At 38.1% G+C, this 24369-nt stretch overlaps 1 protein-coding gene across 1 annotated transcript; it reads left to right on the top strand.

The window, feature by feature from the left end:
* The first annotated feature begins 10232 nt into the window (after window positions 1–10232).
* Window positions 10233–22618, top strand: LOC141560034 (sulfotransferase 2A1-like). Its single transcript, XM_074297668.1, has 6 exons — window positions 10233–10374; window positions 12594–12802; window positions 19025–19151; window positions 19791–19885; window positions 21828–22008; window positions 22500–22618. The coding sequence occupies exons 1-6, from the start codon at window positions 10233–10235 to the stop codon at window positions 22616–22618; spliced, it is 873 nt and encodes a 290-aa protein (XP_074153769.1).
* Window positions 22619–24369: the final 1751 nt, after the last annotated feature.

The following is a 24369-nucleotide window of genomic DNA, read 5'->3' as shown; positions in this document are numbered from 1 at the left end:
AGGTACAGCTAGGCCACCTTCACTTGATTTTTTTTTTTTTTTCATTAGTTCCCTTGAAATTCTTGACTTTTTGTTTTTCCATATGAACTTTGTTGTTATTTTTTCTAGGTCATTAAAATAGTTTTTTTGGGAGTCTGATTGGTATCACGCTAAATAAATAGATTAGTTTAGGTAGTATTGTCATCTTTGTTATATTTGCTTGAGCTATCCAAGAGCACTTAATATTTTTCCAATTGGTTAGATCTGATTTTATTTGTGTAGAAAGTGTTTTGTAGTTTTGCTCATATAGTTCCTGATTTTCCCTTGGCAGATAGAATCCCAAATATTTTATACTATCAGCAGTTACTTTAAATGGAATTTCTTTTTGTAACTCTAACTGTTGGATTTTGTTAATGATATATAAGAATGCTGATGACTTATGTGGGTTTATTTTGTATCCTGCAACTTTGCTAAAGGTGTGAATTATTTCTAATAGCTTTTTAGTAGAATCTCTGGGCTTGTCTAAGTATCTGAAATATTTCTTTAAAATTTGGTCCATGGTGGGGACATTGATGACTGGCAAAGGGGATCAGAGGACACTGATAAGCTTGAATGACAGACCACCAGCAATTCCATTTTTCTCTTTTTAAGAAATCAAAATGAAGTCTCAGGTTTGCATTTTTGCTCTTTTGGAAGCATCTTTATCAACTTTTCATTGCCTTTTACTTGGGTTTGCTGTACTGGTGTAAAGTGTCTCTAATTTCATTGAATTGTCCTTTTTTTCTCTTTCTCTCTTCCTCCTGCCTTCTCTTTATCTCTCTCAGTCACAATTTCTCAGAATCTATATTTCTATCTTTCTTATTTATCTATCACTTTTTTTTTGACTCTATTTCTATCTCTCTGTCTCTTAGTTATTTTCTTTATCTCTGTCTCAATCTCCAAGTCTCTGTGTGTCTTCATTTGTCTCCTGCCCATATTTATCTGTCTCTTTCCTGATTTTGATTACTCCAGACAACCTAGCAAAAGTTGTTTAACTTCCTCTGTCCTCCTTGTGAGTGCTTGTCTCATGGGAGTTCTCCATAAAATAGTCCTTTGGGCAAAAATACTTCTGTCATTCATATCAGGAAATTTTCATGACAAGTAGTATTATCTCAAGTAGAGTTGGGCAGCCTTCCTTTACTCCTTTCCTGGAAATTTTTCACTGGGCTTTGCTACTATGCTTTAGATTGATGACTCTGTTATTTCTCCTAGCCAGAAGATCTGTAATTCTGTGAAGGAAATATTCCTAAGGTCACTCCCTTCCTTTTATTCTATGTAGGAACCCAGGGATGATAGATATCTTTAGGCATTTGGATCAAATATGTCCCTTACTGGACAGAGAAGTGCTGACCTACAAACTTGGGAAGACTGAAGTGTGTTTATGAAGGTGGGTAAGAGTGGAAAAGTGCTTTTCAGAATTTTTCAGAAAACTTCACAGACTTTTTTGCCTCCAGCTTGCTGGCTCCTGGTCAAAGATTCTTTTACTTTTAGGAATGCACATCTTTGAAAAGTTTTTACCTGATGGTATTTGAATATATCATAAATAAAGGGACTGTTTGTTTAAATCTTTATGTTCTGAATGATGCAACACACTAGATCTGAAAAGAACATAACTGAAATAACTGAATTTTTAACTATTTAAATAGAATATCAATTGTCAAGAGCAGATGAAGACAATAGAGATGACTCAGTGTCAAATACCCTAAACAGTCCATTGTCACAACTAAAAGAGTTGAAAAGAGCCAAGAAAGGACCTGAGTAAGCAGACACATGACATCCTTTCCAAGAGAAGAAAGATGGTCATTTAAAATAAATAATTTACTTAAGGTTATAGGGTTATAAAGAAAATAAATTTAAAATGAAATTATACCAATTTCAAAGAAAAAAGAAACCATATTAAGAAGGCTTGAGGATTACAATCAGAGCATTGCATAGTAGGGATAAGCAGTATGAGGAAAAACTATTGAGAGGATCTTAATAAGATATCTAAGGAAGCAAAATCATGGCAAAACATACTTAAGGAAGAAAAAGGAAAGGAAAGAAGAAAAAGAATATAGGTAGGTTCTCAGGACAAACTATACACTATAGAGGTCAATACAGCCACCATACTTGAAGTGTAACACCAGGATCCCTGTGATGAGGTCTTGAATGTAAATGTGTGGCATAGTGAAACTGAAGAATTGATAAAATTGGTCAGTCTTGGCTTACCGTGTTTTGTCAGAAATCCCAGCCATATCCCAGAGGAAAATTTTCCCTATAAAATCTATGGCCCATGGCATATTCCCTGCCCTCTTTTGGGTCAGTCTGCCACAACACTCTACCTCATGGTGTCCTTTTCCCTTAACCTTTCCACTATGCCATCTAGTATTTCCCCTAACCCTAAAATACTTGTCAACTCCATTTCTTTTCCTTTTAGGTTACTAACTCTTTTAAGATGGTAAGTCCCTTTCAGGATTTAGCTTGCCAATTAAGAGTATTTCCCAACCTCATGGAGTGTTTCCTTTCTTCTCAGAAGTGCAAGTTCCTCTAGAACTTTCCTTTCCATCATTAATTATCAAAAGCCCTTTCTATGCTTTCCCAAGCCTATTTTATATTTTACCATTCTTAATGGTGTCCCTCTAATTTTTTCTTTAACCTATTCCCCTAAATAAATCAACTTTTGTCAGAGAGAATGGCCATGGTGAATTCTTCACATGACTGGATTTCAATATTTGGTACTTACCATCATTAGGCACATCATTGAGTCCAGAAATGCTAATAAAGAGAAGACAGAGTGGAGAAGCAGCCAGATTGGACCAAATCTATGTATGAGAGATCTATGTGTCAAACACAAGTTTGATTTTGTTAAGAAGTCAATTTATCAAGTCTCTGAAGGTGGAGAAGATAGCTAATTGAGAAGGGAGAAATTTCTGACCTTATTAAAACAAAGAAAACAAGAACTAAATAACCAAGAGAAAAAACTATTGTGAACTTACTTGCATAGTTTATACAAAGCTTTGTGAAATTTGAGGATAGTCTCAAGGAGGGTTTTAGTAGGAAAAAGGCAGCTTTCCTAATCGATATTTTATAATGAATCACATGAATGTCATATAAATGACATAAGTGACTGAAAAGTACAGAAAATGCCACATCCAACTCTGCTTATCATTTGTTGTTTTTGGGAAAATGTTTCACTCAGTTCAATGAAAATATCACTTTGTGGGCTCTTTTCATAAACAACATCCCCCATTTGATATTGATGAAAATTGTTCAAAATTCCTTGAAAGATGAAATAACAGTAATTGGTTTTCTTCAATAGCATTAACAGTAATAATCAGATGAGGACTTGTTCCTATCTTATCTGAGGTTATGTTGTGCCTTCCTAGGAGAATCAGATGTCCTCAAGGGCACAGAGTATTTTGTGTTGGTCTTTGTATGCCCAGTGCCAACCTGCTGTTCCTCCCAAATCAGCCCTAAGTCAGACTCACTTCTGTCCTGTAGTCAAGATCCAAACCCTAACACCAGTGCCACGTCAAACTTTAAATCTACACCTCAATTAATAAACAATATTAAGTGCCTTCTATGTACCAGGCACTGTGTTATAAACGCTGGGAGTCCTAATAAAGGTAAAAAGACAGGCTCTATCTTTAAGGAGTTTACAATTTAATGGGGAAATGAGGAACAATCAAATATACAGAAAACAAACTACAGATAGGATAAATTAGAAGTATATGTAGCATTGGCAAAGCTTTAAGATGCATGCGGTATGGAAAGATTTTTCATAGTTTACTCAGAAAACATTCCAAGGAAAACTATTCTCTGCACCATTGGAGTCACACTCTTTCCTCTTTCAAACTAGCTTGCCTTAAGGCAAAGAGCTCCCTAACAGATGCTCTCTCTTCAATGCTCTGCAGTGAGTCTGGATCCATGGCCCAGGTCATTGCTCTTGGGGGTATTCTCATTGGTCCTGACTTGGAGGCACATTGGGGAGTCATTTGAGTGACTCTGTAAAGTCCTGAAAGTGGAAACTTTCAGATCTACACTTCCCCTCACTAAGGAATGCCCTGGTAACTAGTTGCCATAGATTTCTGGAGGGGACCTTCTGTAGGACGATCTTCTAGTTAAACAGCTGCAGGTCCAAGTGGACCCACACCTCCTGCTATTCCTGCTTTTTTTTTTTTTTTTTTTTTTTACTTTACCTTCATTCTGTATGTATCACTGAGGTTTAAATATGTTTTTTATAAACCACGTATTGTAGGATTATGGCTTTTAATCCAGTCTGCAATCTGCCTCAGCTTTTTGGGCCAGAACTCTGTACTTGAAACAAGGATTCTTACAAGGTGCTAACTCAGTGGAATTGATAAGACAAGGGTTATCTAGTTTAGCAAGATGATTAATAGTTCTCTAGTTTAGTACATTACTTACTACTTAATATAGTTCTACAAGATTCACACCTATGATAATGTAATCAGAATAGAGCATATAAACTGGGATAAACTCAGCCAAATTCATTCCATTGCCCACCTTTGTGGTAGCTGGAGGCTGAAGCACAAGCCCGCAGACTCAGAGACAGATTCATTTCATCTCACACCATTTTGGTAGCTGACTTCCTGCACTTCCCCCACTGAGACCAAGTCCTGTCTGAAAGGTGTTAGGATTACTAGGTGAGAATTCAGGTTGTCTGGACAATTACAAGGTGAGAACTCAGGTTGACTTGACAGTTCTCTGGCTCAGACCTGTAAAGGGAGTTTACACCTTAGGAATCCTAGAAGGAGCAAGCTCATTGGTTGAAGTGGTTCTTCCCAGAAGCCCTTGCATTATCCCATGTCCATTCTCTGGGAGGATAAAAGAGGACACCACTCCAGAGATAGGAGAAGTCTCTGCATTACATCAGGCCTGACGGGGCTCTCTGCAGGAAGGTAAGTCACTTCTCTGGACAAGAGTTAACAGCAACTGCCTGGAGACAACGGTTCCCTACAGGAAGAAGAATCTGTCTGAGAGATTTGAGTAGACACAGCAGATCTCTTCCCAGAGAGCGATCCAGCAGCTTCTGGAGACGACAGCTCACTACAGAAAGGCTCTCCAGAAATCTGCCCAGCCCTAGGCAAGAAGATAATAAAGAATTTGGACTTTATCCATGGCTATTCTTGTGATAATTACTCTATTGAAACAAAAGCTGCTCCAAGACCTCCAGAAAACCAAGGAGAACACTATAGGAGAATTCATCCCATTCACATTCACAGTAAAAATAACGAATTCCATATTTCCTGCCACCTTATTTACCTTAAATTTTGCTTATCTCTTTCCTTTCCCTCTTCTCTCTTCCCCAATATTTTGCTTTTGATGACCACCTTCCTCAAACATTCCTCCCCCTTTAGAGACCCTCCCCCTTGCTTACACCTTTCCCAGATACTTCTTTTTTCTCTTCAATTGATCTTTCCCTTTCTTTTCTCTCCTTCCCTCCCATTTCCCTATAAGGTGAGACAAGTTTCTCTGTGAAATCAAATATGTCTGATATTGTCTATTAGAGCCAAATCTGATGAGAGTAAGATTCACACAATGCTCATCCCCTCCCTTCTTTCTCTCAATTATAATAGAGTGTTTTGGGTTTTTTTTGCCTCCCTCTGAGATGTAATTTTCCTCACTTTACCTCCTTTTTCTTCTTTTTTCCAGTATGATCCCCTTTCCACCTCTACTTTTCATATTATCATAATAAAATCAAATTATAACCCCATTCACTAAATATACTCAAAACAAATATAATTCTCAAAAGTTCTTTCCTTTTACCTTTTTATGCTACTCTTGAATTTTGTATTTGGAGATCAAAGTTTTTGTTCGCTTCTGGTCTTTTCATTAGAAATAGGTGAAATTCACCTATATTGTTGAATGTCCATCTTCTTTCCTGAAAGATAATGCTCATTATAACTGGATAGCTTATTCTGACTGTAATCCCAGTTTCTTTGCTTTTCAGAATATTAGATTCCAGGCCCTTTGATCCTTTAAGGTGGAAGCTATTATGTCCTGGGTAATCCTAATTGTGGCTCCTCAGTATTTAAATTGTTTCTTTCTGGCTGCTTGTAATATCTTTTCCTTGGTATACTAGTTCTGAAATTTAGCCACCATATTCCTTGGGGATTTAAGTATCTTTCAGGAGGTGATCCGTGAACTCTTTAGATGGATATTTTATCTTATGATTCTAAAATATCAAGGAAGTTTTCTTTTATGATTTCCTATAAGATAATGTCTAGGTTCTTTTTTTAATCATGTCTTTCAGGAAGTTTAATAATCCTTAGATTGTTTCACCTAGATCTATTTTCCAGGTCAGTTGTTTTTCCTAGGAGATATTTCATATTTTCTTCTATTTTTCATTTTTTAAATTTTTGTTTGACTGATTCTTGAAGTCTTACTAAGTCATTCACTTCCTTTTGTTCAATTCTAATTTTTAATGGATTATATTTTGCAGTGAGCTTTTTTTCAAGCTCCTTTTGTAATTGGCCAATTGAATTTTTTGTTCATTGCATTCTTTCTCCCTTTCACAAATTTTGTTTTTTAGTGAATAGATATCTTTTTTCATATCTGTTTTTTAGGGAATTATATACTTTTCTTACTCCTTGCAATGATCTCATTTGATTTCTCCATTTTTTTCTAACTCTCTTTTAAAATCCTTCATGCAATCTTCCAGGAAAGCTTTGTGAAATGGGAACCAGCTCAGTCTCCCTTTGGGGCTTCATTTGGAGTTGCTTTGCCTTTAGAAACCTCAGGATTTGGGGTCTATTCTCTCTCTCCATAAAAGCTGTCTATAGTGAGAGTTCTTTTTGTTTTTTTATTCATTTTTTTTAAAGGCCTGAGGTCTGTTCAATGCAAAGGAGCAATAGTTGCTTTAAATTGACCTGGGTTAATTCTGCTGATTGATTTGCAGTGCTGGGTAATGGCAGTTAGGTCTGGCATTCTTCTGGAGGGCTCAGTGGTTTACAATTTGCTTTTTGTAGCAAATCTGCCAAACCACCTTCTTGCAATCAGGACAGAATAGTCTAAGAAACTCACAGAAGATTTCCAGGTGCATGGAAGTTGCAATGCTCTGACTCCCCATCTCAGCTTCTTGTCCTGGTCTCTCTGTGCTGAGGTCTGGGCTTGGCAAACTGTCCCTGTGCCCATTTGAAACAGGTCTTCCAAGGTATCTTCTTTTGGGAATGTGTTGTACTCCAAACATTTGTGGATTCTTTGACTCCAAAACCTGTTTAGTAGCTTAATGTGCTGTTGGTTTGAGAGAAGGTCAGAGGAGCTCACAGAAAGTCATGTCTCCTCTCTGCCATGTTGGCTCTGCCCCACCATAGTAACAAAGAGTTAAAAGATGAGTAAAAGGCTGGGAAAATAAGCCAAAATTTTTTCCCAGCCTTTTACTCAGCTTTTACATCTTTGTTAAAAATAGGATTCTGGGGTAGGGCAGAGGCAACATGGCAGAGAGGCATAGTAACTATGGTGATAACAAAGAACAAAGCCTCCAAAAAATTAAGAATTGGTCTCAGACAATAGAAGAATTCAAAAGGGATTTTGAAAATCAAGTAAGAGAGATAAAGGAAAAATTGGGAAGATAATGAGAGTGAGGCAAAAAAGAAAATCATACAAAAAGCTAATGAGAAGAATTCCTTTAATAGCAAAATTGGCCAATTGGAAAATGAGGCACAAAAGGTCAGTGAAGAAAATGATTTCTTAACAATTAGAATTGAGCAAATGAAAGCTAATGAGTTCATGAGAAATGACGATACACTCTGAGAAAACTAAAAAAAAAAAAAAAAAAAAAAAAAGGAAATGATGTGAAATGTCTCACTGAAGAAAACAACTGAACTGGAAAATAGATCTAGGATAGATAATTAATTTTTTTTTTTTTTTTTACTTGAAAGCGCGATGAGAGTAGCAGTAAAAACACCCTGAATCCACTCTGCCCAAGGCTGAGGGTTCCAGAGGGGAAAGTGTGTTTACAGTTCAAGGGGATGTGGTTCTGCTTCTGTTCTTGTTAAGTCTTCTCAGTATACTAGTCATTAGAAAGTGTTTCCAGACACCCATCCCAAATCAGCTTTTCTAACTCTGCCCCTGGAACCAAAATAGCCATGCCTTATCTCTCTCCTCCAAGGCAGTCTTCCAGCAGTCTTGAAGACATATGCATGCCATGGGCACTGATTAAGGGAAGTGTTATCATTGAGCTAATATTTTTTGTTCTTAGCCTGTGTATTTAGGGCCAACTGTTCTTTGTGCCAGAAAACCTCAGAGATTCAGATTTCTTGACTCTGTTCATGATTTTACCAAACACCCCAACTTCTAAACCTTCTTAATGAACCCACTCTGCCCTCTTCAAAATGAATAGGCATGTGGAATGGGGGGGGGATTCAAGAGAAAGCAGTTACCCATCCTGGAGAAACCTGCCTGCATGGAGAGTCTCAAAAGATTTGGACAGCAAAGGTTCTTATACTTTGGTATGTTATGGAACCTTCTGGCAGACAGTTTGCTGAATTCTATAATCCCCTTATCAGAACACAATTTTGAAATAATTGAGAGTGCAAAATTTCAATAAGAGGTTAATGAAATCAAATTTAAAATTTCCAACTTCCACCCCAATCCCCTACCTCTACCCATAGTTCTGGGGGTCCGTGGGAAGACTCCAGAGGACTTCTGGATGGCTGAGCCTTGAGCTTTCCCTAGTGCCAATAGCAGTGGCATACTGCAGAGATTCTGCCCCTTTGGGGCAGATTTCCCCTTTGGGCCTAGGGACTGACTTTAAGCCACACATTAATCTATCCAGGACAACTACTTTCTATTCCCTTCTGGGTTGTGATTGAATTATGTAAATGTCACCAAAATATGATGATTTCCTTTATTTTTAATGATGGATTTTTTTCTATCACAATATGTTAAACAAATTTTAAAAAATGACCAAGTGAAATGTTTTAGTAGAAATCATTATTGATCAGTAACTTACTGCTTTTGCTATTAAACGGAAAAACAACTGTGGCTTGCCCTGAGATGCAGACAAGGGAATTTGTAATATATGGTAAAGACTCTTGAAAGAGGCTTTGATTTGCTTTCAGTGATAGGTCCACGTATATCTGTGTGAATGAGTGTCAAACCCACTTTAGCAGTCAAAGACAAATGCCAAGAAGTGTTCTCCGGCCTTTCAGAGGAAATGCTCACAGTCCCAGTCTGCTTATACGAATAAAACCCTGTGCAGGATGCATTCAATTCTAGGAGACCTAAAGCAAAAGGTTCTTCGATTTCTCCCTTATTCCTGCAAAGTCCATGTTTTTCTGAAGGTCTCTGGCTACAGACAAGGTTGAGTGAAGGAGGATAATCAGAAGAAGCAACCAATAGCTTTATAGAGCTCCAAATTCCCCAGAACAGTCCTTCACAAGGCCACTTTTGGAAAGCAATGGCTTCCCTCTTCTTGGCCTTTGTTGTTACTCAATAGAGGACAGAGGGTTTATCATTTGTCCAGAGTTGCTTATTATGGGTTGGGTAATGAATGGTGGTCTCTCTAGCAAGATAAGGGGAATGTAAGGGCTTCTGTTGTTCAAAGGCTTCACCCTTCAGCTCTGCCACATTCAGAAGTGAACCTGGTGGGAACCATTCCAGGTAAAGTGAAGGCAACTCTCCCCAAGGATAAAGGTTTTAGAGGGAAATATATGTACAGTTATGGGGAATTGGTTGTGCTTCTGCTCTTGCTATAGCTTATCAGGAACTGTTCTATTGTAAAAATTCTTGGCTGATGATTGCTTTTCAATAATAACTTGTAAACATAATTATACTTGTTAGAAAATATTTCTGGACATGTAGTCCCAATTACCCTTTGCATTTATTTTCCACTCTGTCCTCAAAACAAAAACAAATAGATCTGTCCTCTGTTTTTCCATGATATCCCTTAAAAAGCCTTAAAAGCATATATGCCATGGAAAATGACTCAGGATATGGTGTTGTTCAGCTAATATTTGTTGTTCTCACCCCATGTGCCCATGTTCAGATGTACTTCTTGCCAGAAAGACCCAAGGGTTCTTGGATTTGATAATTCTTATATCAGAAAACCTCATTCCAAAGCTTCTTATTCCTCTCACACACCCTTTGGCTATTCAACAGGTGGGTAATTAACTAGAGCTTGGACAGAGTCAAGAAAACAGCAGCAGGAACAGGAGGAGCAGTTGCAAAGTTCCAGGAGAAAGCTGTCAGCTAACTAGAAGTCAACTGCCTACATGGAGAACCCCACAAAATTTGTCTTTTTCAAGGGAGTCCCTCTCCTTGCCAGTTTTCATGATGTGGAACATATTCAAAGAATGCAGGATGAGTTTGAGCTTCAGGATGAAGATGTCATGATAGTGACCTACCCCAAGTCAGGTAAGGAGCAGGGGAAGGAAACAGGACATGGAGAAGGAGGCTAGAAGAGATGAGCTTTCTTCTGTTCCTCTATATTCCAGGCTCAGTCCTTGGAGAACAAAGAGACTTTAGACTGCAGGTAGCCCAGCCTTCTCATTGGTGACCAGAGATTCCTAAATTTGGTGCACCCTGGTCTCTCTGGCAGGGAGTTTGGTGAAGCTCATAGATCCCTTTTGAGAATAAAATGTTGAAATAATTAAATGGAAAGCTAAACTTGTAAAGTTGTCCCCCTCAACTACATGGATCCTCTGAAATATCTCTATAGATATTTCTGGAGATTCTTGGACCTCAAATTAAGAACCCAAGATATAAACAGAGTGTCTTAGGCACTTAGGTACAGTAGAATGAGAATGATTCATTTTTGTGAGTTCAAATCTGGACTCAGACACTTCCTAGCTCTGTTTTCCTGGACAAATCATTAAATCCTCTTTGCTTCAGGTTCCTCATCTGTAAAATAAGTTGGAGAATGGATAGCAAACCACTCCACTATATTTGCCAAGAAAACCCCAAATGCTGTCAGAAAGTATCAGATAAGACTTCAAAAAGTGAACACCAACACCACGGTCTGAGAAGAAAAGAAGCTGGCCAGGAGCCATAAAGCTACCAAAAAACAGACAGAGAAGACCCATAATCCTGACAGCATGGTCCCCCTTTGCTTATGTTTGTCCCTCAGGAATGTGTCCTGATCCTCTTTAAAGGAAGAAGTGTTTGAGGCACCCCAGGAGGGCCAGGCCAGATTCATGCTCCTGTTCCCAGAACTCAGTGTCACTGGTAGTCAGGGAAAGAGTCACTGGTAGGAAGACTGGAAAGGGACTATGTTCCACAGAGACTTAAAACTCAGACAGCATTTGATGTTTCAGCAGAAGACTTTGGGAGAAGCAACATTCCAACCCAGGGCTTCCTGACTCTACAACTAATGCTTCATTAACTCCAACACTCCAAGGTCTCTGGAAGGTCCCCTAGTTTGCATGGAAATGATACAACTGGGATTAGAACTCAAGCCAAGTCCTCAGGCCATAGGGCAAAGGAGCACTTGTACATATGCTGTGCTACAGCCCTGCTGACCCATCCCTAGAAATGCTCCCTGCTGCCCTCCTCTCATACCTTCCTTTATGCAGAATTCAAAACACAGAATGCACTTCCCATACCCATTTCTCTGGTAAAGCTGGGGACATTTACCTGGCACAGTGCATAGAACACAAGCCTTGAAATCAGGAGAACCTGAGTTCAAATCTGGTCACAACAGACACAATACTTCCTAGCTCTGTGACCCTGGGCAAGTCACTTAACCCCACTTGCTCAGGAAAAAAAAAAAACAAACAACCACCAACTAAACAACCCTCCCCAACTTTCTGGTGAAGTCTTATTCCTTCTTTATGACCCAGAAATCTCTGTCTTAACTTCTCAGTCCCACCAGGGATAGACCTTTCCCATAATACCTATTTCTCTCTTACATCTCTCATGCAAACTTCCAGGCAGGTCTAGCTAGTGGGATGTTTCACAGAGTTGCACTGTCTGCATCCACCTGACTCCATTATAGTGAACAACTTGAATTCTAGGACCACATGCTTATGTCTCCCAACTCTGATCAAAATACACTGACACACTGTACACTGAGCCTAGACTTTGTGCTGGCGTACTCCCCCATGCCTGGAAGGTTCCCTTTCCTCATCTTGGTCTTATACCTTCCCTGGCTTCCTGCAGGACTGAGCTCAAATATCACCTACTAGAAGCTTTCCATGAAACTCCCAACTCCCTGCTCTTTCCTCTCTGAGATCCCCCTGCATCCATTCTCTGTGTCACATTTCTCCTCTTACCTTAGATTATGAGCCCCTTGTGGTAAGAGACTGAGTTTTTCCTTCCCTCTGATCCCCAGCATTCAGCACAGGGTCTGGAACCCCATAAGTGCTCCAAAGATGCTGGTGGAATCGCCATAGGCTCTTTGGTGTAGCCATCCACCTCCCCAGGCACATTTGAATTTCATCTCAACTTAGTAAGTAGCACTCTCTCAGGTAGAGCTGGGAGTCCTTTCCCCTCCTCCTGTGGAAGTTTTCCACTGGCTTGTTCAAATGTGGGCAAGACTGAAATCTGTGAAGTCTCTCCTGCCTCTCCTACCTATGATTCTGTGAATAAAATAATCATGAGACTCTAACCCATCTTTTGCTTTTTATTCCATGTAGGAACCCACTGGATGATACAGATCCTCAGTCTAATCTACTCAAAAGGGGACCCCACTTGGGTTAAATCTGTCTCTTCTTGGAAACGTTGTCCCTGGATAGAGGTAAAATATAACATGGAAATGATCAAGAACAGAACAGACTGCCGTCTCTTCACTTCCCATCTCCCAGTCCATCTCTTCCCTAAGTCCTATTTCACCAGCAAGGCCAAGGTGAGCACATGCGGGCCCCAGTTGAAAGAGAAAGAAACAGATATCTAAGAGGTGGAAGGAGGATGGGACAGAGAGAGGCTGGAGCAACATTTCTGGTTCATATTTCATAGGAATTCAGGAATGGGAGGAAGCAGATGGAGGTTTCTCTCTGCTCTCCATCCTTTACACACTGCCTCATAATTCTCCTGCTTGTTCCTTCTGACTCTGTCACTGCTCACTTTTACCTCTGGGGAGGAAGGACAAAGGTTATGTGGAGGATAACATTCAGGATAGGAGCATGAAATAAAGAAGGGAAAGGAAAGAAAATGGAAGCATGAAGAGGATTTGGATAGGTTTGAAGAAATGCCAAAAACTATACTGGAGATGGGGAAATTTGAAATCCTGGAGAATAGGTAGTAGCAGGATGGGATTCAGGAGAGACAGAAGACCTCTTCTTCCAGTATCTAATGGGCCAAAATATATACAAGTGGTTAGGTTATTTTTTTATGCCTTTCTCCAACTGAGAAAGCCAGGAACAATGAGGAGATGTGATAAATAGGCCTAATTGAAGCTAAAAGGATCCTTTTGAGATGGTAAGTGGATGTTCTTGATTTCTACTTTCCCTTCCTGTTCTATCAGTCATAGATAATTTGATTATTTCTTGCACTATTGTGTCAAAGTTACTTTTTTGGTCACAGCTTTCAGGTAGCCTAATTATTCTTATATTTTCTCTTCTTAATCTCTTCTCCAGATCTGTTTTTCTAATGTTTCCATTCTCTTCTATTTTTTCATCCTTTTCTATTTTATTTTATTATTTTCTGGTCTCTTATAGGTTCACTGGCTTCCCCTGTCCAATTTTAATTTTCAAAGCATTATTTTCATCTTTGAGACTCTGTATCTCCTTTTTTAATTTGTTAACTTTTCCCCCCACAATCTTCTTGTTTTTTCTTAGATTTTTAAGTTTTTCTCATTGTCTCTCATTTAATTTTTAAATTATTCTTTGAGTTCTTTTATAAATTCTCTCTGGGCAGGGAGGCATTTCAAAGAATTATACTACTCACTGGATATGCTGGTTCCTTCTTTTGCAGAACCATGTCTCAGCAGCACAGCTGGGCCTGGTATTCCTAATCAGTAGAAGTTCCTCCAGTCTTCTTGTATTCAGACTCCTGATTCCCCACACAATCTTGGAGGTGAAAGTTCCGGTGATTCTGACTGGGTCTTTAGCCCCAGGGTTCTTCACTTGCTGTTTCTGTGGAGCTGGCCTGGAGCTATTTGCACTTCACCCAAGTGAAACCTCATCCTGGGGACTTTTTTCTCATCTTCTGTTCTCAGGAGGAACACTGTTCTACAAGTCTTTGTTTTTCTGGTCTATGTTCACTCTGAGGCACAAATTTGTTCTAATTGTGGAGAAAATCTAGAGAGCTTGAAATATTCTGACCTTCTCTGTCATCTTCCCAGAGTCCTTATTTTTAATGAGGCTTCCTAAGACCCACTTGACTTCATCCTCCAGTTCTAGATCAGTAGCCATGCCATCCTGGTTATCAGTGATGATAAGAGATTTCTTGTCTATTTTTTTTGTGTATTCTCACCATCTTTTCTTAATCTCTTCTGCTCCTGTTAAACCCTTACCATTTTTTTCCTTTTCTCTTGTCCTTTTTTGCATCAAACTTGTCTTTGAAATCTCTAATTTTCTTGAAGAATCTCTTGTGTATCTTACTCTATTGTTTTCTTCTATTTATTTCCATTGCTCATTTAAGAAAACCTTCTTGTGTGTCCTTGCTATTCTCTGAAATTCTGCATTCATTTGGACATATATTTAATTAACCTTTTTCCTTTCCATTTTCCTTCTTCCCTCAGCTGTTTGTAAAACTTCAGCAGACAACCATTTAGCTTTTTCACACTTCTTTTTATCTGGAATGCTTTTTCTTTGTGGCTGCCTCCCAGACAATATTTCGAACTTTTGTCCAGAGGGCTTTAGGCAATCTATATACAGTTCTCATCCTTTAAATCTTTCAATTTACCTCCATTTCATATTCATAAATGATGTAAATAGGGTCAGATGGTTTCCCCTTCTTTCTTCCATTTAAGTATAAATTTTGCTAGAAGAAGCTCAGGATCTGAGCCACTGTGAGCTTTAGGTTTTATTTTAACTGACTACACTTTTCCACATTTGAATGCACAATATATAAACAATGAGATCTCTGTATTGACCATCAGGTGATATTTGTGTGTAGGGTTTTTTTTTTTTTAAGATTGTTGAAAAGCAGTGTTTGCTATAACCAATAAGTTATTTTGACAAAACTCTATTAGTCTCTGCTCTGGTTTATTTTCTGTACCAAAATCAATCTTGCCTGTTATTCCAATTATTTCCTACTTTAACATTCCAGTCCAAGTAGTGAGTGTGATTTTTTGTATTATTTCTAGGAGATGTTGAAGATCTTCATAGAACTGATTCACTTCGGTCTCTTTAGCATCAGTGGTTAGAGAACTTGCTTGTGTTTCTGTGACCTTGAAGAGTTTGTCTTAGATTTGAACAAAAATCACTTGATATCCACAGTAGCATATGTAGTGATCATGTGAATCAAATTCAGCCATTCCCTTCCATTTGTGTTCACTGACACTTAAGATGTAGATGTTTAATCTTTGTATCTACTATTTGACCGTATCCAACTTATCTTGGTCATAGATCTTACATCCCAAATTCTTAAGCCATATTTATCTTTATAATATCAGCCCTTTTTTGTCACTAGATGCACTCACAGCGTGGCTTCTCTTCAAGTTTGGCCCAACCATTCCATTAGTACTAGAGATTCTTGTAGTTGTCCTCCATTCTTCCCCCGGAGCATATTGGACACCTGATCCAAGGGCTCATCTTCCAGTGTCATTTCTTTTATCACTACATTGTTATGGAAGGAGGGGATTCTATAACAATGAAATTATTTCCTGTGTTTTGGAGAATTACTCAGAATGGACAGCTCAGAGGAGAGAACAGCCCCCCCAAAAAACCAGGTGGATAGTATTTTTTATCATGGGGCCTTCATAATTGTCTTGGATCACTATATTGCTGAGAAGCAATACCAGTTCATCATACTATATTGTTGTGACTGTATACAATGTTGTCTTGGTTCTACTCACTTCAATTTCTACCAGTTCATGTAAATCTTTCCTGGTTTTCTAAAATTATCCTGCTTGGCATGTCTTATACCACATAATAAGCTGTTACAATGAGATATCACATCCTGTTCAGCCATTCCCCAATCCATGGGCATACCCTTACCAAATCTTAGCCACCAAAAAGAGCTATTGTAAATAATTTATGCAATAATTCTTTCCGCCCCCATTTTTGTTAAATTTCTGTTGGATACAAGCCAAATAGTGTCACTGTCAGATCAAAGGTTGCAAAGTTTTATATATTTTATATTTATTTATTTATATTCATATATTTTATATATTTATATTGCTCTGCAGAATAGTTGGATCAGTTCACAACTCTACCAACATATATTATTGTCCTAGTTTTCCCATATCCCCTCCTACATTTATTATTTTCCTATTATTTTTTCATATTAGACAATATGATAAGTGTCAGGTAATACCTCAGAGATGTTTTAATTTGCATTTATCTAACCAGTAGTGATTTAGAAGTTTTTATGAGTACAGATAGTTTTGATTTCTTTATCTGAAAACTGCCTCTTCATGTCGTTTGACCATTTATCAACTGAGGAATTCCTAGTATTCTTATAACCGTAACCCTACATACTTGACAAATGAAGTCTTTATCATAGATACTCATTATAATTTTTTATACTACTTTTGTGTTTTTCTTCTAATTCTGGTTGCACTGGTTTTGGTTTTACGAAAACTTTTCATTTTTATAGAGTCAAAATCATGCATGTTACGTTTTGTAATGCTCTCTATATCTTGTTTCATGTTAAATTCTTCCATTCTCCATAGATTTAACAGTTAATTATTTCATGCTTTTCTACTTGCCTACTAGTATTAGCATCTTTGAATAAATATGTATACATTTTGACCTTCATATGGTATACAGTGTGAAATGTATGTCTGTAACTAGTTTCTGTTGTATTATTTTCCAGTGTTCCCAGCAGTTTTTATCAAATAATGCATTTATGTCCAAAAAGCTTAAATCTTTGGGTTTGTTAAACAATAGATTTGCTATAGTCATTTACTACAATGTCTTGTATACCTAATCTATTCTACTGTTCCACCAGTTTATTTCTTAACTAGGGACAAAGTGTTTTGATAATTACCATTTCATAATGTAATTGGAAATCAGGTATGACTAGGTCACCTGCCTCCACATTAAAAAAAAAAAAATTAATGTCCTGGTTATTCTTGAGCTTTCATTCTTCCAACTGAATTTTTTCCAGCTCTATTAAATAATTGCTGGTATGGTAATAAGTAAATTAATTTAGGTAGAAATGTCAGTTTTGTTGTGTTGGATCATCTCTTAATAGTCATTAAAGTGATCTTTGTTTTCCAGACTTTTCAGCACTCTGGGCAACCTCTAATTTCTGGTTCATCAGACAAAGAGATCTGAAAGATCTTGCTCTGGCCACTAAGATTTTATTCATCAACAATTCCTTTGGGATTTCATGGTTCAAAGTGAAATTGTAATGTTAGATTTATCTGGAGAAGCATCTGAGAACTTTTATATCTTTCAAGTAGTTTAGAATAGGTTTATCATGTACTTGAACCATATTTGTTGTAGGCTGTGAATCAGAGAACTGGAAGCAGGAGAGGAAGAGGGAAGAGGAGTAACTGGAGGAAGAGAGGGAGCACCCAGAGCAAATGGCACTAAAAAAAAATATTCCATTAATGTATGGGTTCGACTAGATGGCTGCTTCTCTTCCCCTTTGCCTCTCTTATTTTGCAATGCTAGAGCTCTCAGAAGAGCAACTTGTGTTAAAGGAAGAAGAGAAGAAGGAATCAAGGAAAAAATCTGAAGCATAGAAGATGATGAATATAAAGGGAAGGATAGAGATTTTCAGGCTGAAGCTGGAAAGAGAAGTACTCAAGGCTGTCACATATGGTGTCCAACCACTCTTCCAGGAGAACCCTGAATATCTGGGATATGGGAGGAGATGTTAACATTTCTAGTGTGTGGAACACCACACTCTCTAGAAGATCTCTGAACTAGTTGTTCAGCCACATTGAAGATATTAGAGTCTCCTAATTCTGTCCTTTGCTTGCCTTTCCCCTCCATTTTCCCTATGTTATCTGGGCCCATTTTGAGTTTTAGTACAGATTCTCTGTGACGTGTCCTTATTTGCATTTTCTGCACTCTTTGTTAATTAGTGTATTTCCAGAGCATCTTCATCTACTTCTTCTGATCATAGTCCCTTTACTTCTAGTCAATCAAATGAAACATTTCATAAGCACTCAGTTTGCCCCTAGAATTTTCCCTCTGTATCCTTCCTTTATATTGAAGTTCCACTCCCTCCAGAATAGACATGCCTTCTATTGTATACTTCTCTTTCCCATACTTTTCAATCAAAACGTATTATAATTTGAGTTACAAACTCCTGCCATACACACTATTATCTGTTCTTTATTTGAATGCCATCCTCAGCCAGGATATTGTCATGCCTTTATTCTGAGCTACTGCCTAAGAAATGCTTATTCCCTTTCTTTTCCTCTTTTTCCTTATTGCTAAGTAAATGACTATATTTGATATCTAATAGTTTCATTATTGTGAGTAGCTCCTTTGTATTAATAGAAAGACATTGGCAAGGACTCAAAAACGAAAGTCATGAATTCAGAAATTATTTTCTCCACAAAAAGAATCACGTGTACAATTTGGACCAAATCTAAGTGTAACTCCAATTCTGAGGTGGTTTTTCTATGAGAACCAGGATCTGATATTATGAGAGTATTTAGGGAAAAGCAATCTAGCCCAGAGAATAGATGTTGCCATGATCACAGCAGAAGTATGCAAAGTTACCAACATGAGTGATCCACTCTACTGAGTAGTTACATGCAGCTGGGGAAATAGTAGAAACAGTTTCCCCAGTAGCAGCAACTGCCAGAGATAATTTAATCAGCCAGCCAAAAAGGATTTATTAAGTACCTACTATGTGCTAGCACAGTTGTAAAGACTAGGGCTATAAGAAATGGATGGAGAAAGCAGCTCCAAAAAATGGTCAAATGTTCTGCTAGAGATGCTTCATGAGGAAGGAAAATGGATGTGCTAACCATGCAATGTTCCAATTTCTCTTTCAGATCCTTTATGTTGCCAGGAATCCAAGGGATGCCCTTGTATCTTTATACCATTATAAAAATCATGTCCCATATTACCCTTTATACTCAACTTTTGAGCATTTCTTTGAAGAGTTCCTGCAGGGAAAAGGTGAGTGAAGAAGGAATGATGGAACTACATCCTTATCACTTTTCCCTATATTTATCCGACACCCTTTTGCCATCATAAAGAAAATCCCTATTTTCTTGATATCCTTTCATTTCCTGGGAAGCATATTCCTTCCAACAGCTCAGCAATATAGAGAGGGCAATGACTACCTCCCCCACCTTAGAGAAGTGTTAGAAGTGAGGACTGCAAAAGGGATTTTTTCAAGACTATATGACTAAGAAATTTGCAGAGCTTGAAATATAAATCATTTAAGTTCCTCTACTTCCTCCACAGAGAAGTTTTAATGTCATTTACTTCAGGGGCCAACCTAGCTTTTTGTCTTGCTGAGAACTCTCAAGTTAAGGCCACTAACTGAACCACATTCTTGGTTGTACTTGTGACTTCCCTGGGCTCTTCTCCTAGCTAACCTTCTCTTGGATGACATTTTACTGTGATTAGGAATCAAGCTCCCTCTCTACTCCCAACCCTACCCTCCCTCCCAGACACACACTGTAAGGTAAGAGCAGAACTTCTTTGTCTATGTCTCTCATTCTGACAAGCATCTAGGGCAGAGTAAGCACCTTATCAGTCTGAAACAGAAATAACCTGGGCTCCCATTTCTCCTTTCCCATTCATTTCCAGTTCCATATGGGTCCTGGTTTGACCACATCAAAGGATGGCTACCCATGAGAAATTCAGAGAAGTTTTTATTCCTAACCTATGAGGAACTTCTTCAAGTAAGGTCCCTGTCCTTTTCCCTTTTCATCTTTCCAGGGGTCCCCATTAATGTTATTGCCTTCCCTTTTGGAAAAGGCTTCCTGTAGAAGGTAGGATTTCCATTGGGATTTTTTAAAAGCCAGGGAAGTCAGACAGAATGGACACTGATGAATTTTCCAAGCATGGGGGAAAGTCAGAACAAATGCCCCAAACTAAGACATGGAGGCTCTTCTTCATCAGTGACTGACATTGGGTCAAGAAGGAGGGGAAAGCAGCCACAAACATCTAGGAATAGGACGGAGCACACAGACCTAAGGAGAAAGCTGGAGTATCAACCCAGCATGTCAGAAACTGCATCAACAGAGCAGCTGAGAAAGAGAAAGGAGGAATGAGTCCCAGTTCAGGGAGGCCGGACTCTATATGCCAGTGTTTGGTTCTGAAGGCACCAACATATAGTGCAGTAACTTATTTATCAAAAAACAAACAAACAAACCATTAAGTCTTCTTTACAGTAGCTGCCAGTTCTGATCCTGGATCCATTCTCTGGTCTAGTCAGATCCCCTCACTGGGAATCTCTTCCAGGGAGAGCCTTGCATTTATCAAGAGTTCTTTGCAGGATATCTCCATATCTGTCAGATTTTCTCTATGTGGTTTGGAAGCTTTGTGGGAAGAGCTCCCAGAATCCTGAATAAGAAGGACCTCTTTTCTCCTTCCCAGGAATCTCTTGAGTTTTCCTGTAACCAACCTCCATATCTACTTTCTTTCCTGTTTGATCTCCCTTCTTTCCTTTTTTTATGGTTTTGTTCATCCCTTATCTCTTTCTTCCTTTATCTTCCTTCTCTTCATCTAATCTTTTTCTTCCCTCTTCATTTCTTAGTTTTTAAAAAATTTCCTCAGAGATCTCTTGCATTCTTCCCTATGACCTTACCCTGCTGGTTTTATTGTCCCTATTTTCTGTAATCCCTTTTCCCTCTCTCCTTCCTCTCCTCAACCACTCCATCTCTTTAATAACATATATTTTTCCTTTCCCCATCTACTCAGTGTCCCTTAACTTCCCCTTCAAACTCTTCTTCCAACTTACTCTTTCTTCCTTTTCCCCTTCATATCTTCTTTCTGTTTTCTTTCTCTTTGTGTCTTTTTCCTGTTTTCTCTTCCTATCTCTTTTCTTTTACCTCCTCTTCTACCTTTTTCATTCTTTTTCACTTCTTTCTGTTTTCTTTTTTCCTTTTACTCCAAAATCTTTTCCTTTTTTTCCATTTTCTTTAATTCCATCTCTTCTTCCAATTTTTTCTTTTCTTTCTCTCTCTACATTTTTGTCCCTATTTTCTTTTCCTTTTTCTTTCCCTCCATCTCTTCTTTCTGTTCTCTCTTTCTTCATTTCTTTTTCTTCAACTCTTCTTTCTATTTTTATTTAATTTCTTTCTTTTTCTCCATCTCACCTATTTGCTGTTTCTTCCTTTTTTCTTTGCCTTTATTTTTCCTGCTTTTTTCCTGTTCTCTTTTAGTCTAGCTCTTCTGTTTTCTTTTCTATTTTCTCCTCATCTGTCCCTACTGTTTTCTTCTTCTTTTTTTTATTTGCTTCAATTCTTCTCTTTTCTTCTGTTCTTTATCTCCACCTCCCATACTAGCTCTTCATCCACTCACCATAATTTCTTATTTTACCCCCCTGTTCTCTTCCTTACTCTACCTTCAAATTTTCTTCCTTCTCTTTTTCTCTACTTGATTGCCTTTGCATTCCTGCTTCAGCTCTTCTCTTCCTTCTCATTCCCACTACTCCCTATGACTGACTTCAATGTCTTTTCTCCTTGTACTTAGTGCTTTCACTCTTTCCCTCACATCTTTCTTTCTTCTTTCTCTCTTCATCTAAAATCCGTGTTTCTTCTTCTCTTACACTTTTGCCCTCTCCCTTTCCCTCCTTTTCTTTTTCATCCCACTATTATAAGTTGTTGTATTTTTTCCTAGAATCTTAAGGTCAATGTGGAAAAATTTTGCCAATTCTTGGGCAAGGAGCTGAGTGAGGAAGAAATTAATTCAGTCGTGAAGAATGCTTCCTTCCAAGTAATGAAAAACCACATCCTGGAAAACAAAGAACCGATATTTATACAAAATATGGAATATGTCAAAATTATGATCATGAGAAAAGGTGAGAAGCAATGTTGTAGGACCACAAAAGAGTTAAGTAGGTGGTTAACCCCCCATCCCAGTTGACATCTAGGCACTCAGAAATAGAATCAGAGAAGGTGTGAATCACAAAACAGTAGCACAGAAAAGAGGCAGCCAAAGAATTTGTCCCATTAATGTAATAACCTGTAGTATACTTTTATGCAATGACACACTCAGAGATGGAATGCATGAGTTTCCAAGAAAATCTCTCCCAAGTTTTCCTTCATCTGAGGAAAACCAAGCAGAGGAGCAGTAAGAGGAAGAGGCAAGTCTCCCTGTCAATACTGCTTGAATAATGAATGATGAAGAGAAGAACTCACTGGTTACAGGGGAGGGATGCTATCCCATAAATATCAGTCACTGCAGTCTACCCATGTCTCCTTCCTGACCCAAGGAGGAAAGGGAGAAGGGGATGGGAAAAAATGATCACTAAGGACATGACCCCAGCACCTGTTGTTCTATATGTGACAGGAATCTGTGGAGACTGGAAAAACCACTTCACAGTGACTCAAATGGAAACATTCAATAAGCTGTACCAAGAGAAGATGAAGGGGATGAACCAGGATCTGTTCCCATGGGATCAATGCTGAGATGGAGATCATCTGGTATTCTCTGATTCACCCATATATGATTAACAAATGACAATTCTGTCTCTTCCTTTGCATTCCTCTTCTACTTTTACTCTCTTCCTGCTATAACTAGCAGAAAGAAAATTAGAATTGAGACACAGGCATCCATGCTGCTTCCCAAAGGAAAGCTTCCAGTGTGGGTCCCTTACTCAGCATGCTAATTATACTTTTGACCAACATGCATTAGATATTATTTTGGAAAGATCCTTTTAAGCCTGTGATTTAAACATAAACAAATGCTGAATGTTGTAGGCTTAATGTTCTACCTGTTGAGATGATGGTGACTATAATCATTTCTCAACAAATTCATAATGCTAAGAGATTATGTAATACTAAATAATGCTTGCCTTGATGAAATAAATTTAATGACTCCAACCTGGTCATGAAGAATAGTTTGCAAAATGAGATATTTTTTCCATCCCCATTGATCCATTGGTTTCTGGAATATTTCTAGCTTAATATAACAACAGGATGTCCTTATAGTTAAGCAAAGCTGCTTTTGTGACCTGTGAAATGCAACAAAGGATAAATTACATATAAAGAAAGATGGTGAGGAGACTTTTTTTTTTGCAAATATTTTTTTCCTTTCCCCATCTGCTGAAATACTTTAAAGGAAAGGTAAAACAAGAAAGCTGTCCACCTACATTGACCAAAGTTGAGTCTATAGAGAATTACAGCCAGGTCCTGGTTGGTGTGTATAATGAATCTCATAAATGTGCACATGATTCACATTCACATTGTATTTTTCCACTGGGCTCTAGCCAGAGGACATATGTTTCATAATAATAACTCGAATAATGACACTTAGAAGGCATAGGACTCCTTTGTGGAATCCACCATTTATATTAATTAACTGAAGCCCAAATTTAGGAAAAACAATAGAGGGTGAGTTACTGAGGAATTCAGAGGAAACAAAATTGAAGAAAGGAGTGAAAGCCACGCTATCCCATGTCCATAAATAAAATTTAAAGTATCGGTATCAAGATGATGAGTTAACCTAATATAATAAATTAATTTTGAAAAAAAATAATGAAACATTAATGATTGAGAATTTAAGCCCTCAGTCTATGTCAGGCACTTTTCTAAGTGCTAGAGTTACAAATATAAAAAGCAATACAGCCCCTGTACAGAAAGTTCACATTTCAATAGGGGAAACCAGGTGTGTTTAGAAGTTCTCTAGGGTTATTTGTGTCTCCTCCTCGCTTTGGTTTTTGGAGAAGCATCTGGATGTCTCTGTTCCTCCTCTCCAGTATTGCCTGTCCTCAAGGATTGTAGGGTATGCCAGTGGTGTGTCAAATCTGATACTTGTTAAGATTCTCATAAAGTACTAAAACAGTCAAATTGATAGAGACAATAGTTTTCTCATTTAGCTTGGTTCAGTGTGATTGATCTGACCCTACAAGGAGATGTTATGGGCCAGAACTTGAAACAAGGTACTAAGTGGAATTGAGAAGACAATGTTTAAATCTAGTTTAGCATTGATTTAATCCTACAACAAATAATGGTTTCCTAGTGAGGTAATGACTGATGTGTACTCAGTGTACGGCACATAAGAAGAATCTTTCAGGGTAAGACACACAAGCCCACTAAAGGATACAAGACCACTCTCAGAGGCAGAGACAGATTCATTCCGTTTTCCACCTTTGTGCTGGCTGGAGGCTCAAGTGGAGGAGATAAGATTTTGATGGAGACAATAAAAGATTTGGATTTTA

The sequence above is a fragment of the Sminthopsis crassicaudata genome, chromosome 3, assembly GCF_048593235.1.
Source record: "Sminthopsis crassicaudata isolate SCR6 chromosome 3, ASM4859323v1, whole genome shotgun sequence".
Taxonomy (NCBI): Eukaryota; Metazoa; Chordata; class Mammalia; order Dasyuromorphia; family Dasyuridae; genus Sminthopsis; species Sminthopsis crassicaudata.
This window is presented reverse-complemented; position numbering and strand designations above follow the sequence as displayed.